The sequence below is a fragment of the Corvus kubaryi genome, unplaced genomic scaffold (genome assembly GCF_017639235.1).
Source record: "Corvus kubaryi isolate FWS band 111438036 unplaced genomic scaffold, C.kubaryi_AGA036_p1.0 split1-131, whole genome shotgun sequence".
Lineage (NCBI taxonomy): Eukaryota > Metazoa > Chordata > Aves > Passeriformes > Corvidae > Corvus > Corvus kubaryi.
In genome coordinates this window covers 16772169-16787191 of record NW_024582073.1, presented here as the reverse complement: position 1 = coordinate 16787191, position 15023 = coordinate 16772169, and the positions used below count along the sequence as shown (strand labels likewise).

Below are 15023 nucleotides of genomic sequence, written 5' to 3'. Positions count from 1 at the left end.
TTTTGTATTCCTTCATTCTTTTCTTTGCTTAAATTTCTTCAAATCAGATCCCCAAGTTGATATTTATTCCTTTGGGCTCACCTAAAAACTATAATCTGTGGTTAATCAAGCTAATTTTCTTTTGTCACAAAACTCAAAAAGAAAAGAAAACCAAAAAAGCAATAAAAATAACCATTTGTTGTTGCTGTTCATGAAGCATGACATTTTCATGGCTAAAACTGCCTAAAGGAATAGAGAAATTAATTTCAATAAATTGGATTTTATGTGTATAAAATACCTGTGAACAAATGAAAATGACGAGATGACATTTGGATCAAAGGAGATATACCCATTGACTCTAATGGATGTTGAACTGGATCTTCGATTAACAAACTGCCTTATTATGAGTAATCGTGAGGCAGCAACACCAAGTAGAAAAGGTAACAAAGCACAGGATTAAGGAAGCAATTCAGAGTAGGGAGGAATATTTAACACAGCAGAATTTTTTAGCTGTGCAGAACACAACACTAGAAATTACACAATATTTGTGTCAATTCTCAATGTCTTCTGCCTCCACTCTGCTCACAAGCCTTATGTGGACATCAGTACAGGTCTGGTTCAGCACCTTTGCGGATTGGTGCTGCCTATGAATTCTCCACATTACATCCCATGGGTCTACCTGAAGACACAAAACCACAAAATCATGGGCTTCCATTTATGAAACACAAAATCATGGGTTTCCATTTATGAAATTGATACATCTGTTCATATTCCCTTTAATATCAACAGAAGGTATGCTTAGAAATCAAAAGGAATGCACTGATCTACACATTAATGTAGGACACCAATATTCATAAATGTGTGCATACAGCAAGGAAAACGTTTACTGAAGTTTTCCAGTAGGAGAATAATGACAAATAATTGCAAAGGTAGTGAACAGTATGGTTCAAAGGACACCTACAGAAACGGGTGTTCTGTTTAGATTGATATGTAAGTGTATACAGATAGAATTTTCTTTTTCACTCAGAAGTAGTGCAAAAAATCAACCTTGTCTCTTTATGCTTATTTTGTTTTCAATTCAAGTTTTGTAAATTATGATAATCTGTTCTGAGCAACTACCTACTCTAAATTCTACTGCTGAAAATCAGTAGTCACTCTAGTGTAATGAACACATTTAGAGCGGTGTGAAACAATAATAGGTCAGATACAATCAATATAATGTTCCAGATCCAGAAGAATGAAACAGAAATTTACAGCTTCATGGAATCCTACTTAGTCTGTAGGATTCCCCAGCTCTTTCTTGTCTTCTTCTATCAGTGTTGCCAAATTTGGAAACGAGGTCCAGCTTTGACAGATGCCAGCTTATAAAAATCCATACTGCTGCTCTGTTCTCTGCCCAGCACAAGTATCACTTGGGGAGCTATTAAGGATGGTCATAATTTAGGTGAAAAGGATTAGATTAGTTCTTTCATAAGATCAGTCGCCTGACCTGGCTCCAACAGTGCTTGCACCAGTACAAGGGAGGTGACCACAAGACAAATTTAGCTTTCTCTGTGCCAGTCTCTAACCCAGACTAATAGTCTCTAAACTATTTTACTGCTTAGAGTCAGATTTTGGTATTTAGGGGTTCTGTCATGAATATAAAATGGAGAGGTTACAGATGAAAAAATGGAAGTATATGGACTAAAAGTGACGAAGTGGGTGGGTATCCTCCATAAACACAACAATCAGGGCATCAACCAGAAAGATAAAGGCTTTTAAGAAACATCCTAGACGTAGGATCAAACTCAATAGCCCAGAGAAAACTTTCTATTAAAAAGTCAAATTTCAGCTTGAGATGCATCAAAGAAGATCTCTCCAGCAGTGATGGGCAAACAGTAATGTTGTTTTACGTATAGAAAGAGCGGCAGGGGAAGGGAAAGAAAGGGGATAAGCAGGCTAACAAGTAAAGTTAACTATGTATAGAAAATTACTTTACAAGGTTATACGAGCTAGTTGCTTGTGATATCCCAATTGATATGAAATTATCTTTATGAAGGTTAAAAACATGAGTGGGTAGGCTACAGGATTCCCTTTCTAAATGAAAAGCAAATCTTAGAGTTGCATAAGCTTTCCACAATAAATAGTTTAGGTTCTAAACCAACTCCTTCCAAGAACAAAGATTTGAACCACCAGCTTTGCATTAAAGCCTATTTCTTGACCTCTTTGGAGCACTCACTCCTCCCTGCATAAAAATTCATGCCAAATACTGATGGATATTCAATATTAAACAACTAATTAAAATTTTTGCTGTTTTCATTGCTTTGAACAAGAAGCTGGTTTGGGCATTTTCAGGTCTTCATACAAATTGTACCTCTGCAGGTCTCATTCCTAAACTTAATTAACAGTTATTATTATTTATGACTGTACTGCATACTAGTCCAAGCTTTAAATTGGTCTTCTAAAAAGAGAGCCTGTGGCTGTGTTCTTGGACTTTTTTTTCTTCATCTTTTTTATTTTCTGAAATAACATTATTAGTTCAAATCTTGTAGCTTGTTTTTATATAACTAGTGCTTTGTCTTTGTCTTCCTTTTTCTCCCTTTTACCCTTCTGACATTTTTAATTTTAAACTGCTCCAACCTAACTTCATTCTGATTTCTTACTCATAGATGCTTCAAGGACTCACATTACTGATTATCATCCTTCCATTCTCATTAGTCCAGACCTTAATTTTATTTCAAAGGTCATATGGTCTGTATGTCCAGTGAGCACAGCAACTGCTTGTCTTCATACACACACATCATTCTCCTTAACTGATACTCATGAGCCTGGTAGTGCACTTTATGTGAAAACTGGCCATTACCATCTCCAGAATACTGGCAAAGCTGCCATTTCTGCTAAAATCCCAATTTGTACTCTGATCTCTGTAGTCTCTTGTTCTCTATTCCCATTCCCCACTTCTCACTGACTTCTGAAATTTCTGATACTCACAAACACTAAAATCTGTTTCTGAGTCATTAGGAGCAGAAGAGGACACTAATGCACCAGCTTACTGTACTCTCCAGTCTGGTTTAAAATTGCCATCTGATTTTTTTTAAATGCTTTTGGGTTTGCTCCATCCTTTTTTGTTCCTCATGTGCTGCAATTTTCCCATTTGTTTTAGCAAAATACTTAGAAATCAAGGGATGAAAAGCACACCAGTATTATTTCTAACACTATGAATATTATCTTTCCAATCCATGTCCTAGCCAGGGGTTGCTTCAGATTCCATCTTTGCTTTAGAAAATTTCTAAGTTGGTGCTTAATTCTCTACCTGTCCCTTCTTCTGCAACTCTCCCATCCCTGTTCTCTCTGATATTTCATGCTTATGATGAATTAACTCCTGATATAAGGATTCTGTGATGTTCTGTCTTTATTAAAAAAGTGAAAAGCTAACATTTGACTGTATGAGCTTTTGCAAAGAACACATTTCTTCTCATTTATTATTCTGAAAGTAACATATAACTATCCCTAAAGCATTAGATACATAAAAGAGAGGAACAGAAACCACTGTGATCATTACTAAAATAAATGCTAAGAAATTACATTACCAGAAAACCTTGGCAGAATCAGCTAATTATAGTTGGCACAGATAGATTATGGATAGCCAGCTACAGTAATCTGAATCCTTCTGTGAGAACCCTCTGGTTTTGACTGTATTTTCCTGTGAAGAGCTACCCCAAGCTGGATTTGTTTAGATTGAAAAATTCCATTATTTATAGGAACTAAGACTACAAAATATTGTGTCTGCTTTCAACATCTATGGTACAGAGGATTCTTTAAAATTTTGGCAGCTTTCTTATGAAAGTCACCAAAATGATTAAATGACCCAAACCGCCTCCTTTGAGTGCTTGAGAACCCTTAATAGAACTTCTCATTCACATCCAGTAGGACACAGCATCTGAACACATCTGTCTCCCTAGCACCCCCCATTCAGTGCACAGCACAAAGCTAATGAAGTTCCTCTGTGCAGGGCTTCACTCGTAGTTACTGAAGACATGGAAACATAGCAGAAGCAGGGGGCTGCAGAACAAGAAAGGATAGGCTTTGGAGTAGCCCAGTGCTGCTGTAACAAACTGCCCTTGTTCCCAAGCTGTACTCAGTCATGGAAAAAGAATTTTCACTAGTGTGTTTCCAGAAACACCATCTACTTTTTCAAATACATAGCCAGCCTTAGACAACAGACTGCTTCCAACAGCAATAGTTTTGTTGTTAGTACATGGGGCAAGATAAAATCCCAAGTGCTCTGCAAAATGAGGCCCTTGCTTTCTCAGAATGGCCACCTCCCACTAGCTGTCCCCTCAGACTGCCCCAGTGCCCAGCCATGTGCCTTAGCCCCACACGTGTGCATTGGAATAACAATGCCTCCTTAGCTGGTAGGAGCCATGCAGCCATTAAGGTTTGCAGCTGAGATGAAATCAGAGAGTCATTTAGGTTGGGAAACACCTCTAACATCATCGAGTTCAACCACCAACCCAGCACTGCAAGGCTGTCACTAAACCATGTCCCATAGTGCCACCTCCACAGGTCTTTTAAATACCTCCAGGAATTGTGAATCCACCACTTCCCTAGGTAGCAGAATGATGCTGGGGAAGAACTGACAAGAAAATGAGTAGCACTGAAGCACTTGCTACAGAGTGAGGGCTAGTCATCCCATGCACTGCATGCAGTGGGGAGTCTGTGGGAAACACACTGCCTGATGATGTAGTTCAATGATGATGACACAATGTAACTCATAAAGGGAAATGAGTTCATATTGCATGCATGACTCTAAATATAGCATTTATTTTCCCCCAAGCACTTGACATTGCGTCCTTAACATGTATGCATGTAAACTTTCTCCTTCTTCACTGAAGATACACCAACAGCTGTAAAATAATGACTAGATAGATGCCACGTACTGTTATGGATTAGGAGCAAAATAGCTCCAAAATTATTTGAGCTCATATCTTTCCCATGCTTGAAACCATATTTAGAAAATAAAATTTCCCTGCACATTAAAGGAAGCTGTTGCATGTGTGTCTATTTTGCATGTGCAAAAGAAAATTTTGTGTACACAGTGGGTATACATACAAATAGCTTTTGATTACAATGTAAGTAGTGCCTTTAGAAAATTGTGTCCAATTAAATAATTCTCATTATCCTCCTAGCAGAAGAAATCCAAAAGTGTCTAGCGAGGAACTAAATTAGTGAAAGTGAGGACTCAGAAAATATTGTCCTCTGTGTAGCAATAGTGACACCTCGTTATTGTCTTATATAGAAAACAAACAAATTGGATAATTTGTAGCTCAGATAAGCAAGCCCTGGTTAATAGAGTCATACAGGATGTAAGGGGAAATGGGAGTGCGCATTCCCCTGCCTAGATACCTCTCCTGACGCGCTCTGCCATGCTAACTCTAACTTTGCAAGGGGCAGATGCAGATTTAGCTCCACTAACATCAATAAACTGGCTACCAGAGCCAGTGTGGGGAGGATGCAACAGATACATGTGGGGAAGAGCTCTAAGAAATCACTCCAGCCCAGCCTGTGAAAGAAAGCAGAGAAAAATTTTGAAAACCAGCTGGGCAAGATGCTACCATATTTCAAGGCTTAGGCCAGGTAATTCTGTCTAACTGACAGTAGGGGCTGACCTTTTACTAGTGTCAGAAATTTTAAGAGAATGAATCATTTTATAGATGGCAGCAAGAAATATCTGAGCTCCAAATTTTGAAGAGTGCAGCTAGTATAGAGGTATTGTTTTTAGAGTACATTCAAATCCATTATGCATTGAAGCTATAAATAAAATAGCTCAGCAATTAAAAAATTGTGTAGAAAAAAAAGAAGGTAATGTGGGGAGTAAATTATTGTAGCTTGGTGGAAACTGTTCTTCTCAATGTTATCTTCGCCTTCAAACTCTGTACAGGATTCCTGTTTGTTCCTGGACTCATACTGACTGAGACTAGGTCTTGGCCTTATTATCTGGTAGTTCATAATATCTACTACTTGATGACTTGATAAGAAATTACATTTTAAAAAGCTTGATATTAATTTAAAACCTACAAGATTTTGCTCATTATTTCTGAGACAGCCTATTCAACTCCTAGTCAGCAGCTACAGCAAAGTATGCTGACCCCATTGATGAGGTAATCAATTATGCTGGAACAAAACAAACTCATAACTAGCAAGAAAGGAAGCCTATGATCTTACACAGAGCCAGAGAAAACAGAGAGAAAGACCATTTGGCAATTGACATAGGACAAAACATTTCATTTCCAGGTTCCAAGAAGATATATTTTAAATTTATATTAAATATGATTTACAAAATCAATGTTCTTCTATGCTGGACAGTTTTACTTGTAGTGAATGAAGACAAATCAGGGCACACATCCAAAGCTGTGGCTTTACAAGCATGTGGCACTCAGGAATGGAGGTTTACATGCCAGCAACTGCAATTATCTCAGCTAGCAATGATTTAGCATTCTGTGATGTCTAGAGCCCAAAAAACACAGGCTATGCTTTTATATCACAACTATCTGAAATCCAGGTTTAAATTCTTCCTTTAAAGAAACTGCAGCACAGCTTGCTGCTGTGTGCACTTTGGAGAAAAAAAATGATTAATTCCACCCATCAGTGAAGTTTTTGCTCATGAGTATCACAAGCCTTTGCTGTGTGCAGCAGAAAAAAAAGAAATAATTTTTATGCTTAGTTTCTGATCCTTATTCAAAACCATGCAACAGTGCTAATTACTAAACACTGGGAAGACTGAATAAAATATTATAAAATGCTGACTTAAAAACCAACAAAACAGAACACCTTAAACCTAAGTACATTTACATTATTTTAGTGCATGATTTTTAGTGGATGAGCTCAGAAAAGATTTTCATGTTAAAATAAACAGAGGAAAGTAACTGGAAAAGAAACAAATCAAAATGGAAATACACCATGTAATACAAGCTGCCATGATGAACCGAGCATCTGAAAAAAAGAGCAGAATGATCAATCCCTCACCACAAGAAAAAGAGACATGTAAAGATTGGCTTGAGAAAAAAAAGATTTCCTCTTGGAATCACCACAGCAGGAGCCAGAGGAAGCTTTGCACCCAGAGACCTAATGTCATCTGTTAAGCTAACAAAACTAGTTTGGAAGAAGAAAAGAATTAAGACTTCATCTTTTCATCCCCTTCCACTTCACTGCTCATCTCCCTAGTGCTTATCTTGATCCCAGTTTTCTTTTTCTGGGTTTTTTTTCCTCCCTCTCCCTCTCCCTCTCCCTCTCCCTCTCCCTCTTCCTCTCCCTCTTCCTTTCTTGTTTTTTTTTTTTTGATGCTGACAGAGGGAGCAGCATGGGTGCCTGATGCCAGCTGCCTCCTAACTGGAACCCTGCCTTTGTCATTTCCAGTGTCACATTGAGCAATCACAGACTATTCCAGAGAGGACCCAGAAGGGGTCAGTGACAGAGGTAGTGCTGGGAATTCCACCTGACCCTTGGGGCCCCGTGGAGGCTGCAGAGTCCCGCGGCTGAGGGGCAGCCCAAGCGCACGACGCTGTGTCCCATCACGCTCAGGGGATCAAACACCCCACAAGGGGGTCAGTGTCTGGTGCCACTGCACAGTTTGCAAAGAAACCACGGAAACAGCCTACCTAAGTCAGACACTTTCTGCCCAGTTTGCCACAAGGAATTTCGCTAGGACATGCTCTAGGATGCCCTGCCACAAAACAATGACAGTGTGGCTGTAGGGTTGCCAAAGCACAAGAGCTGCTCTCTGTACCAAATCACGGACTAAACTAACCACGAGAATACAATGTGCATTACACAGACATGTTAACCTTACATTTACACATGGAAAAATCCTAATGAAATGTATTATTCCTCTGAGGTTTTATGCCATATTCTTCTTTCAGTTACAATAGACCAGACCTGCCCTGCACAACTCAGGCTATAATTTGAACAGTAATTTTTACATTAACACCACATAAGCAACAATCAGCAATGGTTTATGCTATTGGGAGAGTAAATACAACTACAAGCTATCTATAAACTGTAGGGATATAGTGAGAGAGATCTCATCACTTGTCTTGGTTCTGCACCCTGTCTCCCCTGGAGTTCAAAACATTCTGGGGACAGGACTCCATCCATCCATAGGGAAGGTATTACAAGGCTCATAGAACTGAATGAAGTACAGCTAAATTACAGACTTAGGTATAGCTCTTCATTAGGCTGAAAATAACTACATTTTATAGTGTTCATTTTATCTTTTAAAAGTGCCTTGAATAATTACTCACACAATTAAAAGGAATAAAACCAGATACTCTTGCCCAAGTTGGCTTGGTGTATCATTGAGCAATTTCCTAGAAACAGGAAAAATCTGAATTTGAAGCTTGAAATATGAACTCTACAAATCTGTATTTCTGTGTATGTATTGTAAGCCCACACCAGGGAATACTTTCAAAAATGAAAATAAACATCTAAACTTTGAATGCACTTTAGGGGTCAAAAAGCAATGGAAACAAATGCATTATTTAATCGTAAAAACCGCACTCAATTCAGTGCAAGGCTAAGGAGGAAGCTCAGGCTCCCAGAGGCATGTGAAGTGAGGACTGCTTTGAGGGACTGCTGCAAACAGGGCTGGAGCTGAGCTTTCCCTCAGCTCTGCCTCTGCCTGGAAGAGGTGGCAAGGTTGAAAGGCTGGAGAAGACAGGCAGCTTTTAATAAGAATTAGCTGCCATTTTCTCAGGCACAGTGAAACAGAGAAGAAAAATATTGGGAACTTCTTGCTTACAATAAAATAAAGGCATTACTCAAAACTGAGAAGAAAGACTGTTAAAAAGAGGGGCTACTCACACAAGGCTTGGAGTGAATGATAAAATTCTTAGCTTTTTTAATAGCCTATTGTTATCAGCTACATCCCTACTACGGTGTCTTTGTTTTTCCTTCACCCTCATTAAGGGTTAGGTCAATTTCTTACCTGAGTGACACAGGCTCTGCTCTCATTACCTTGACTCAAAGCCAACAGTACCTTTTAAAAAATGCTCACAATAATCATCAGCTATGGAATGCTTACCCTGAGGTAGTTGAGGGTGAAGTTTGTCAGACCCATTCGAGTGATGTTTTTGGACAGCTGCTCCAGCACCTGAGGGTCTTGTGCCTAAACAACAAAGGAAAAAAGAATTTTCACTTTGCTTTTCATTGGTTTGTTTTTGGTTTTTTTCTGTGTGTTTAGTGGAGTGTAGGAAGGGTTCCCTGAAAAGCAGTGCCACTGCTATGGAAAAATTACACATTGATGCTAAATTTATGTAATAAGCTGGAGTTCCATATGCATAGGAAAATGTAAAGCAGTATTGGAGCAGACTAAAGACTGTTCTCTAGTATGTTCCTTTGATCCCTGCCCATCCATTCAAAAGATAGACCTAAGAGGTCTGGTCATAAAAGTGAGCATGGCCCCACCATGCTCACTTGCTCAGGAAGCAAAGAGCTTCCTGAGGGGTTGCAGTACACTTTGAGCCTTCTATTTGTTGGCTGGGGTCCCAGGACATTAGACAGAAAAAGGCAGGAATAAGAAACTTATCATTTTCTTTTTGTGGAAAGAGACTGCAGCAGAAAGACCTCATCAAGTATATGACATTAAGCACAGTCTGGAGAACCCTTCTAATCTAAGTTATTTTGCCAGAATTAAACAGCGAAAAATGCAAGTATAGTGCTTCCCTGACCCTAGCCAGGATCTTTACCTGTGAGACCAGCCTCCTCTTTAAAATGAGATTAATCTCGTTACAAAATTAATACCTGCTGGTTGCTGTCTAACCTGCTTCGACTCTGAATTGTAGAAGTCCCATAAATACATAATGTTGATCATGGCCATCCTCATTGTCCCTTAATGGGATACTGTTGAAGAGTCCAGTTGATTAGTCCCCTAAAACAGCAGATAATGCTGGGACAGAAATGGTGGGGCAGGTTTTCACAGGTGTTTTCTTCAGGCTTGTAATAGCACTTTGAAAAAAGGTCCAGGTTGCTTAAGCGATTTAAAATTCCTCACTATGAATATATCTTTATCTATAGATATCTAAGTAACTTGATGTTAAAATATAGGAATATCTTTGGTTCTGTGTTCTTACCCTTTATAAAACCATAGTCCTGCACCTGATTTTGTATATTGGGGCATTACTAGTAGGAATGGTTCTATGGTGAAGAAATGAAAGTGTTAATAAAAGCATGTTCTTTGTTTCTCCACAATTTACCTTCTTATATTTTGACTTTAACTTGTAGAATATTTAATATTTTAATGTTTCATTGAGTGTGTTTTCATCCAATAACAAAAGAAAGTCATGAAATGTGGAACAAAAAGAAGGTCTGGATTAAAATTCTAATGGTTTCTAAGTAAATATATGGCAATTTCTTATCTTACGTCTATGCAAGGGTAACATCAGTTTCTTCATTTAAAGCTTAAATATCATTCGTACCTACAACGATGAAAATTCACAGACTTAGGTGTAGTTCATATCAATAAGAAGAGATTTTGGACCCAAATCATACAGACCACCAAGTGGGATTAAAAAGAAAATTACATGCTAAAACAGAATGAAAACATAGCAACAGTGGCAATAATAGAGCACTGAGAAACAAGGGAGTGATGAAAGAACTTGTAAATAGACGTAATTGCAGGCAAACCAAAATATTTATAGTTAATTGCCTTGGGTGTGAAATTTGCTGGAGCTCTTCATAAACCTGATCTCATCTCTTTGCATTAGGTCAAATGAATAAAGGATTACTTACATGCATGGCTAGAATGCTGCGTGGAACTAATTCTCTGTATTGTCTAATAGTAAAGTGCCATGTTTTTATTCTCATAAGATCATCAAAAGTAAACTCCAAGATAAGACGTCCTTCTGTGCATACCTAGAACACATAAAATGCATGAAATAAATTCCCAGGAATTTTGTTTTCAATGGTATTGTATCATCGATTAAACAACATTCAAAAATATCAGAGCAGTATTCTGTTGTACATCTCTGCTAGATTGTTTTTTGTCCTCTTGGGGAGAAAGAATGAATGTGGGAAAATTACTTCATAGGCCTTACCTCAGAGACAGTAACTTATAATGCTATAGATTTTATAGCATTTTACAAACATAGAATATTGTGCACTTAATCTTGTTTATTGCATCAATTCTCTTTGCCTCATAGTTTGCTACTGCTAATTAATGACTGAACCTCACAGTGGTGGTGGCTGTGGTGCAACTGAGTGCACTCGATGGCAAGTTGCTGAACCAGTCATTCCCAACCTGTTTTAGACTGCCCTTTCCTTTCTACAGCTTGGCATATAAACCTTTCTTTCATGTCCAGTTGGAATAGGCAATGCCCTGAATGCCTGGGGCCAAACCTGGGTTTTTTCACTAATTTTCTCCTTGTCTTTTCCAAGTGTCCTTGTCTTTTCCAAACACTTTGTCCTGTTTGGTTTGTTTTTTGTGGTTTTGTTTTTTGGTTTTTTTTTTCATTTCTTATCTAGTTTTATTAATCCCCCCTTCCAAGGAAAGCCAGATTGGTACCCATCATGGAGCTCTATTTTCCTCACAGGTTTGAGACTGAGGGGAGCAGAGGAGAGCCAGGACAATGAAGCTACTTCCACCAAAAGTGGCTCACACAGTTTTGTGAGGAATCTTCTGTCTAAGAAAGGACAGAAGACATGGGAGGAATAAATGCAGCAAGTGGGTACTAGCTATAAATGAAAAATAAAATAAATTACTGGGGATTTTTAAACAACTCTTCACAATTTTATGTGGAAAAAGTACATGGTTGTGGTCTTCTTTAAGGTGAAAAATACAAGCCCAGCATGATATCTTGACTGGGGGCACTGTGGAGTATTGAAAATGATGTCTGATTTGAAAACTGACCATCACTGTTGATTTTTTTTTAAAAATTGGATATTTAGACTTACAACCCCTGTTCACAGTAAGCTTGCAAGTGCAGGGTACAGAGATATTGTGGAAACAGGGTGTAATGGCTTTCAAAAGAAAGGGTTTCTACAACTTTAATTTTAATACAGCTAGTATTTGATTGAAAAATAACCACCCCAGATTCAGCTGAGTCTGTTGAGCCTTTTTACAAGCTCCAACTCAGACTTGGCGAGCTCTCACTTGGTCAATGTGTGGCTTTTCTGGTTAACAGTTCACTTTAATGCCCTTACAGTTTTTCTTCCTTATTGTTTCTGCAAAAATACATAGGTAATTTTAACAGGCATACTATATAGACAATTTCCTGTAGACCTGTGAAGGAGAATCTTGCAACAGGTTCTCATCTGCCCTTTTCAACACACCTTAGTGATGCCTTCAGATGTTTAATGTGCCTTATGTTTCACCCTTATTTTGATTTTCACATCACCTGCACTATGATGAGAAATTACACAAGGGTACACATGCATACACATAAGGATTCACAGAAGAAAAATATTTTCTATTAATGTTACTGTGTCGAGACCGAAGATCCTGGTTACTGACCAGTTAATGTGAAAACATTTCAGGTTTAAAATAATTTTTTATAATAAGACCTGTGGCTTCTCAAATGTTTCTTCTCTTAAGCTCACATCGCGAAAGCTCTTAGCAGATTTAGGCACTGGCATTAACAAATTTTAATAGAAAAACTTAAACACATTCCTCATATTACAGTGGTAAAAATTTATACATCTTATAAAGGAATTTAATTTCCTTATGTAAAGTAGAATTTTACAAATTGTTTTTAATCAATAAAATTGGCACAGTTCTTATTTTAAAAGGGCTATTTTTTTTCCTGAAAGCTGCTTTTTACACAGAATCCAAAAAATCAAAAGGGTCTCCAATTAAGAAAACATTTTCTGTTGTGCTGAATTCATGTTACCGTACTGTGAGCTCTGACATTTTGTTTCTGTGGTAACCAAAATCAGCTGATTAGTTGGCATGGCAACAGAAAAGATGTAATCCCAGCAGACACACTCTAATCAATGCCCCCAGCACAGATGGTCTCCGGAGGATCAACAAGAAAGAGGCTGGCAGGCATTCAGTGTATCACGTGGTTGCTCTAGACTAGGCCAGGAAAAAACTAAAAAAGAACATTTCTCAAACTAACCAATAGATTTTTAACCCCTTCACTGCACTTATTAATTGTAGGAATTTCAGCTGCTTATGCCTATGAAAACCAACTTTGGTCCTGTGCCTTATTGCTCACAATCTCATTCTCCCAACACTGGGCATCTTTATAAGTGCTCCCCCTTTATTAACTACCATTTCTCAAACATGAGTTGTTGCTTGAAAAGAAATCTAAAGCTTATACAAATCTGGGCAATGTCTGGTATTATTAGTAAGGATTAAAATCGCTGAGTTTCAAGGGCTTCACCAATACAATCCAGCTGATGGCTGCACTGTTGGGAGCAGGAAGAGAGCAGTGAGCACATGGGGTGCCCACTGCTTTAGTGGTCAAGGCAATGCCCACCTCTGCCATTCTACTGGGAAACAAACATTGATAAGTGTAGAAAAACAATTTGCCTACACATAAAGTGGGAGTGCCAGAGTTGGAGTAAACATGGTGAAAACAGACTTAGGAGGACTCCTAAAACTTTCATCTACCGGAAGAAAAAAGTGGAGCATCTCCCAAGTAAACAAACAGAGTGGTCTTGCCTTTAGTCTTCTACAACATTTTTATGTATGCCATTGAACTGTTATAAATTCTTTATACTACTTATTTATATCTTGATAAAAAAAATTTAAAGTGTGTGACACTTTACAAGGACCTCTCAGCCTCTAAAGACAAGCTGGACTATTCATATTCTTACTGCTAGGCATCTTCTGGCCACACTTGTTTGAAAAGAATTGGAAATGCCATTTTATGTATTCATCCAATACTGCTGTATGCAGTGATTTGCTCTAACTAGCAAAATGTTGAAATGAATAAAATACATTTGATTCTTGATTCTGTGGATTCTTGATTCAATACATAATGGAAAGTGTCACAGTCTGTTATATCAGAAGTTAGTGAATTTTCAGCTTAGAATTTTCTTGTGAAACAGAAACAGTTTGTAGTTTTGCATTAAACCCCCCCCTCATGGTAGTTTCACTGGGTCAAATTCAGTTATGATCCAAGGAGCTACACAGCCCATTGCAGTGGGGCTTATTATGGGAGGTCTGCTTTGTTCCATCACCGATGCTGTGAGAGTAGGAGTTTACCTTTGAGTACAAGATCTGTGCCTTTGGTATCTCTGCTAGGAGTTAAACAAGCACAGCTGAGACAACATTCAGCTCTAACTTATTTCTGAGAGAGTAATATATTCTCTTCTCCCCTATTTCACCAATTACTGTATTTCAGATTTGCTCTTACTAACAAGCCATATTTTAAACATACGTGCATTAAACCCTCCTAATTTTTCTCCTAGAATCCAAATCACATCTCCACCTGAACTTTTCCACCAGGACACAGAGGTTTATATCGGAATCTGCCAGAGAAACGTCAAGGCTGAGGCAAGCTGTGCACTGCTGGGGCTGCAGCAGACAGAGAGACCCACTGCACACAACAGGACTGTGCTGCGGGGGGCAACTGTGGTCCCCTCACAGGAGGCGGGCACCCAGCCCAGTCCATACTGTCCGTTCATCTTTGACTTGCTGGACGCTAACCTCCTTTCCAAAATAACAATGCTGTCATGTGCTGCCATGATAAGTAAAATAATCTAATTGCATTGAGAAAAGTGTACTGTATTTACTGGTTAAAAAAACCCAAACCAACCCTCTTTTATTTGCTATTGCAATAAAGCTAACACAAAGGGAAATGACACAGAAATCGCTTTAGGGAGCTCAGCAGTGAAGCAGCTACTGTGTAACTTTGGCACATCTCCTGCCCATGGCCAGGAGTCACAGCTTCTCATGAGCAGACAGGTGGAAAAGAGGTGCTAATAGGAATATCTGGTCTCTTCTCTGTCTATCTGTGTGTAAGCCACAGGGGCTGGGGTGGGCTCACACTTCCTGGCTCACCAGGGCACCACACACTGGCAGCTTCCTCTCCTCTGAGCCCCACCCCAATGGGAGGTGGCAGAGA

The 15023-nt window shown here is 38.7% G+C and overlaps 1 protein-coding gene across 11 annotated transcripts in view; it reads right to left on the bottom strand.

Annotated features, from left to right (window-relative positions):
• The window catches only part of LDB2 (LIM domain binding 2), a 213153-nt gene that overhangs the window by 36538 nt on the left and 161592 nt on the right, over positions 1 to 15023 (bottom strand). For all 11 annotated transcript variants that reach the window (XM_042053223.1, XM_042053225.1, XM_042053226.1 and 8 more), the window contains exons 4-5: positions 10744 to 10866; positions 9038 to 9121 (exon numbers count right to left, since the gene is read on the bottom strand). In XM_042053223.1, the coding sequence (XP_041909157.1) occupies positions 9038 to 9121; positions 10744 to 10866 (207 nt within the window). The remainder of the gene's footprint in view (positions 1 to 9037; positions 9122 to 10743; positions 10867 to 15023) is intronic.